The 6,000-nt window shown below is 42.2% G+C and overlaps 1 protein-coding gene across 4 annotated transcripts in view; it reads left to right on the top strand.

The window, feature by feature from the left end:
* LOC122828508 (spermatid perinuclear RNA-binding protein-like) overlaps positions 1 to 6,000 on the top strand; it is a 34,760-nt gene that overhangs the window by 27,532 nt on the left and 1,228 nt on the right. For 2 of the 4 annotated variants that reach the window (XM_044112122.1, XM_044112120.1), the window contains exons 12-17: positions 1 to 37; positions 350 to 499; positions 1,189 to 1,323; positions 1,762 to 1,902; positions 1,980 to 2,103; positions 3,943 to 3,993. The exon at positions 1 to 37 is cut by the window's left edge and continues 172 nt beyond it. In XM_044112122.1, coding sequence (XP_043968057.1) covers positions 1 to 37; positions 350 to 499; positions 1,189 to 1,323; positions 1,762 to 1,902; positions 1,980 to 2,103; positions 3,943 to 3,993 — 638 coding nt within the window. Of the gene's footprint in view, positions 38 to 349; positions 500 to 1,188; positions 1,324 to 1,761; positions 1,903 to 1,979; positions 2,104 to 3,942; positions 3,994 to 4,080; positions 5,300 to 6,000 lie in introns of those variants that run through there. The other 2 variants (XM_044112121.1, XM_044112123.1) reach the window with 2 other exon arrangements.

Genomic DNA, 6,000 nt, shown 5'->3' with positions numbered 1-6,000 from the left:
CTCCAAGAGGACGGCCAAGCTGCAGGTGGCCCTGAAGGTTCGGCCCGGTTACGTTGCAGTTCCATTTCTTGTCTTCACTATTTTTTTTCACTTTATTTAAAACAAGAAACAAAGAGGAACAAAACATAACCGTAGTTACAATAACTGAGCATTAAAGAATGTATAAATTATGTTGAAATGAAATTAGTTCTCAAAGGTTGTATTTCTGTCAATGCCTTTAGGATGTAAACTTTAAAGCTAGCTTCTTAGTTAGCGGTTCCCACCGCTGCTTAGTGCCTTGCTCAGAGACTCTCCGTCCAGGCGCTCATCTCCACGGTAACGGTAAAGTCTTGTCTCTGGTTCTGTTCAGGCCCTTCAGGCTCTGGGTTTCGTGCTCGCCTCAGACGGGGACCTGGACTCTCTGAGCGCCGATGAGAAGTCTGACGGAGAAGGAAAGAACGACAGGATGTCCACCAGCTCCAGCTCCACATCCGTCACCTCCTCCACGGAGACGCAGGAGGTGGGAACACACACGCACGCACACACACGCACACACACACACACACACACATACACACACACCCACATACACACACACACACACACACACACACACATACACACACACGCACACACACACACACACGCACACAACCACACACACACACACACACACACACACACACACACAGACACTCCAAAAAGTGTCTTTACAGCATAAAACAAACTGGAAATCTGTCCAGTCTGAGGTGGGAAAGTGTTTCTTTTCTCCTCCTCTGTTGTTTATGATATTTAGATGGTTAATTTATAAACTACGACTTTCCTCAGCTGCTGAATTTATCAAATTCAGATCAGTTCAGATTTCTGCTTTTTGTCTCCTGTTGATACTTAAAGTGAAAAAATCAAAACCAAACTGAAACATTTATAATTCAGTTTTTGGTTGGAAGAGAGAAAAACAATAAATCATGAAAACTTGAGTTTGTTTTAATTAATCAAGCCATCAAATGATTTATTGCAGTAAAATCCATCAGATTGTGGTGATTTAACTAAATATTAAATCAAATTAAGGTTGTGAATAATAATATAAGGTGTTGTTAATTTAACATCACAATAGAACTACAGGGACTCTGGAGGTCCAGGTTCTGATCTGGATTAACCGGATCAGAACCATGACAACCCGTTAACTCCCAGCATGCCTCTGTGTCTCAGTCCAGAGCTCCGGGTCCGATCCTGACGGCGGGCGGGAAAAACCCGGTGATGGAGCTGAACGAGAAGCGGCGCGGCCTGAAGTACGATCTGATCTCAGAGAGCGGCAGCAGCTCCGACAAACGCTTCATCATAGAGGCATGAACACACACACTACACACACAGACACACACACACACACAGAGACACACAGAGAGACACACACACACAAACAGACACACACACAGAGAGAGACACACATTGATTACATTTTAAAACATCATTTACAGTTGGAATCAAATTTTTTTATACATTTTATTTATTTAAGAAAATAATGTTTTTTTCACTGTCTGAAATCAAAAATCAAACTTTTCTTGTTTAGGTCAGTTAGAATCACCAAAGTTATTTTTATTTGCTAAACCCTCTGACCCGTGTCCCTCTGACCCGTGTCCCTCTGACCCGTGACCCTCTGACCCGTGTCCCTCTGACCCGTGACCCTCTGACCCCTGACCCTCTGACCCGTGACCCTCTGACCCGTGACCCTCTGACCCCTGACCCGTGACCCTCTGACCCCTGTCTCTCTGTCTCCCCCTGCAGGTGGAGGTGGATAAGCAGGTGTTCCGGGGAACCGGTCCCAATAAGAAGGTAGCCAAAGCCAGCGCGGCGCTCGCCGCTCTCAACAGCTTGTTCTCTGGATCCAAACCGACCAACGTGAAGAAGAAACGCCTCAACCCAGCAGTGAGTTCAGCTCTGAGGGAGACTGCGCCCCCTGCTGGCCAGTGGCTTCAGTTCAGCTCTGATCTCTGTCTGTGCAGCCGAAGCGACCCCTGACCTCCGTGCTGACCATCCCGACACTCGCCGCCAGACCTCCACGGATCCCCGTCCTGCCCAGAGCGCCGTACATCAGCACGCCCCACACACACGGCTACATCGCCCCAGGTGGGTCCGGCTGCAGATTAAATAATCTTTCAGGATTAAATGAAGATTTTTCTGCTTTTTGGATCAAAACATGAAGAAAAAAACTAAATTTCCTTTAAAGATCTTCTAAATGTTGCAGCGGCTCATTTCTGTTTCCTTATGATGGATTCATACCTGAAAGACGATCCTGCTGAAATTCTACAAGCTTAGTTTCTGGTTGCCATGGCGATTGGCACATTTTCTTGGCAGCAGAGGAAGCCCGCAGCATCACTGTTCATGACTGAAATGAACACCTTCTGTTCCTGCTGCAGACGAAGGTTCACTGTGAGAATGTTAAAGTCTGGTTTCCTCTTTGCTCCGAGACTTTTACACAAAACATGTTGGAGCAAAAACTGTCAAAATCTATAATCCATAAACATTTACAGTTTAGATTAGTTAAAATGTTTCTGAATGTTTCAAAAGTTCATATTTACCCCAAACCGTCCAAAACTCTGCTTCAGTAAGGCCGTCTCAGAGTTTTGTGTTTCAGATTTAATGAGCTTTACTGCATGTTTGAACTGATGTAAAAACCCAAAGACGTGACAAACTGCAGAAGAAACAAACCGTCAGTTTCCATCTAAATTCAGTCAAAAAAATGTTTAGCAGGAACTTTCATTTTAAAAATTCTACTTCCATTCTTTGGTTTTATTAAATGGGATCAATTATGCAAAACGAACTGTTTAGTTCTTCCATTTGGGTTTTTACTGCTTCTAGAAAATAAACAGAAAAATACCCAGACGTTTTCTGGCAAGAAATGAATGTTTATTGTGCCTGGAAAACGAGCCGTTTCAAAAACCACCAGATCATCAAGTCACAATCACTCTCGTTACCTAGCAACCCAAATGGAGCTAGTTTTACTGCTGGATGCGCTGAACAATGGCTGCTGGAAAAGAAAAATGTTTAGTTGTTGACTCACCATTCAGAAACCACTGCTTCGTTCTTGTTGGTTGTGCAGGAGGCTCCACTTCTGCTTTTCAAAGTAGGACGTAGTGGTGTACATTTATTGTATTGTTTCAATTATAAAAAATCTTAATTTTTGCCATCACAATAAATTCCAGTTAACGATGTTTAAAAACCCCAAATCTGTTGTCAACATTATTATTTTCTTAACTGTTTGTTCAATGAGCGCATCAATAATCAATAAACATGAATAATTTTGTTACTGTTTCTTAAAAGTTACTGTGAAACAAAACGCACTTTACAGATTACAGATGTTTTTGTTTCTCAGGAGCTGGATTTGTTTCTGATGGGTTATGATTCCTGTCCTGCAGTCACAGCCAGTTACCTAAAAAAGAACCAATAAATAGTTTTTATCGTGACTTTTATTATCACAGTAATGCTGGAACATATTGTGATAAAACGTAAAGTCCACCTCTATGTTGTACAGTAATGCATCTTTTTGCTGCCGTTCTGACGTGATTTTAGTGCAACCAAACATGAATTTGGGGGCGTGGCCCGCAGCAGCTCATTAGCATAAAAGTCATTCTGAAAGAGTCTCAAACAGGCAGAACTGAGGAGATGAAATCTCATTTCCTGATTTTGTGTAAAACATAATAAACATGTTTAGTGTGTAGATTTATCCCAACTTGTTTAAAATTAAGCATGATGTCACTGCATGTTTTTGTAGCTCTGATATTTTCAGCTTCTTTCTGAAACAAACTGGAGTTTTTCTCCTCAGGTTATTAATACATTTCTGATATTTCTGCCCTCCTCCCCCTGAGGAAACCAGCTGCAGACCTGGAGGTTTTCTCTGACCGTCAGAGGGAGGAAAACAGATCAAACTGTTTTCTGATGGTGACGGAAATTTTATCTCCTCTGCAGGTTTTGGTGCTCCGTACGGCTACAGCCCTGCTGCCCCCCTCCCTGCCTACAGTAAGCCCCCTCTACCTCTCTGATCAATAATCAATAATCCATCCATCATCCCATCACTCCAGCTTCTGTTCTTTGGCTTTTCCTCAGGTCTTCCCTCCAGATTGCCCTCAGTAGTTTTTCCCGTCATCAGAGTTCCCCCCGTTTACCCCGTCACCCACCTGTACCCTTATTAGCCCCGCCCACCTGTAACCCTATTAGCCCCGCCCACCTTTACCTGTATTAGCCCCGCCCACCTTTACCTGTATTAGCCCCGCCCAACTGTACCCCGATTAGCCCCGCCCACCTTTACCTGTATTAGCCCCGCCCAGCTGTACCCCGATTAGCCCCGCCCACCTTTACCTGTATTAGCCCCGCCCACCTTTACCTGTATTAGCCCCGCCCAGCTGTACCCCTATTAGCCCCGCCCACCTGTACCCCTTCTAGACCCGCCCACCTGTACCTGTATTAGCCCCGCCCACCTGTACCCCTTCTAGCCCCGCCCCTCCACCCGTTAAAGGAATATCCCCACTAAAGCTGAGGATCAGCGTCTGACATCAAACATTTCAGCTACAAACTGTTGATGAGTTTAATTCTGCAGCTTTAAAGACAGAAGAAGAAGAATTATGTTCAATAATCCAAAACATTTGAAACATCTTCTCGTTTTCACACCTTCAAATCTGCATAAAGTGACTCAACATTCCTCATGTAGAGGAGAATCACTCACAACCCCCTGATCAATAAACACTGACGCTTATGACATTTTAATGTTTTCAGGATTATTATGTTTAATCATACCAGGCTGAAGGAAATAAACGGATCTGATGCAGATTAGATTTATAATCAGCAGCTTTTGGATAAGAGATTTTTTCACCTGCAGCAGGTTAGAAAGTTTGAAAGTTGAACATCCTGCTGACTGGAGCTGAAGTTACAGCCTGGATGAAATGATGTTTGTTTCAGGGAGAGCAGCTCTTTCAGCAGCAGCTTCATGTCTCAGTTTGTAGGTTTTTGTCATTTTTGGTTTTATATTTTGTGTTTGAGATGTTTGTTGTGTTGAGATAAAGTCTACAGTTAGTTTGATCCAGAACCCTCTGCAGTGATGAAGCTGTGATGAAGCAGTGAAGCCCAGAATGTGTCGGATATTCCTTTAACTTTCCCTCCTGTGATTCTTTCGCTTGTTTTTGGTTGTTTGGTGTTGAAAAGTTTACAGCAATCAGTTGCACTGAAAACATTTTTCCTTTCATTTCATATCAACTGTTTACATTTGCTACTGTTTTATTTTGACATGGCTGTTAATAATAATCTTTTTAAATAAAAATATTTTTGTCAAGTGTTGATTTTTTTATTATTATTATTTATTATTTTTACAATAAACTTTTCCACAGGGAAACCAGTACAAACTACAGTTCTGATACTTGAACTCTGTGGTCACATGACTGCAGTGTTTCAGGAGGAAGTGATGTCATAATCTACCTTCAGTCCAACAGACGAATGAAAACCATTTCAGGTTTTGATTCTGCAGCTTTTTAATTTTATTGAGACGTTTCCAGCCACATCTGGTCAGGACTTTTCATCTGGGTTTTAATGAAGCATTAAAACCAGTGAAGGAGACCGATCCCATCCAGGGCTAAAGAATATTAGAGCAGATGTTCAGTTTGGACCAGAAACCTCCTGCTGGAGGTGAAATGAATGAAAATGTCTTCATTTATAAACATTTATAAACACATGAATCCAGGATGTTTCTGAATATTTTACAGTTTGGAACATCATCACACCGAGACTCAACACCGATTTATTAGAGTTCTTCTGATTTGGAAAAATCCACAGGCTGAACTAGAAGATCACAGATAAGAATTAGTGATCTAAGGTTCCTTCACTTAATGGTGATTTTGGTAAAAACCAAGAAATGCATCCAGGATCATCTCTGCTAGCGCGCTAACCACAGAGATAATGTTTGTTTACTTTGAAAACATTTAGAGCAGTTTAGAAAACTTTGAGCTGAATAAAGTTCAACATCTGTGTTGATGTTTT

The sequence above is a fragment of the Gambusia affinis genome, linkage group LG03, assembly GCF_019740435.1.
Source record: "Gambusia affinis linkage group LG03, SWU_Gaff_1.0, whole genome shotgun sequence".
In the NCBI taxonomy this organism is placed as follows: domain Eukaryota; kingdom Metazoa; phylum Chordata; class Actinopteri; order Cyprinodontiformes; family Poeciliidae; genus Gambusia; species Gambusia affinis.
This window is presented reverse-complemented; position numbering and strand designations above follow the sequence as displayed.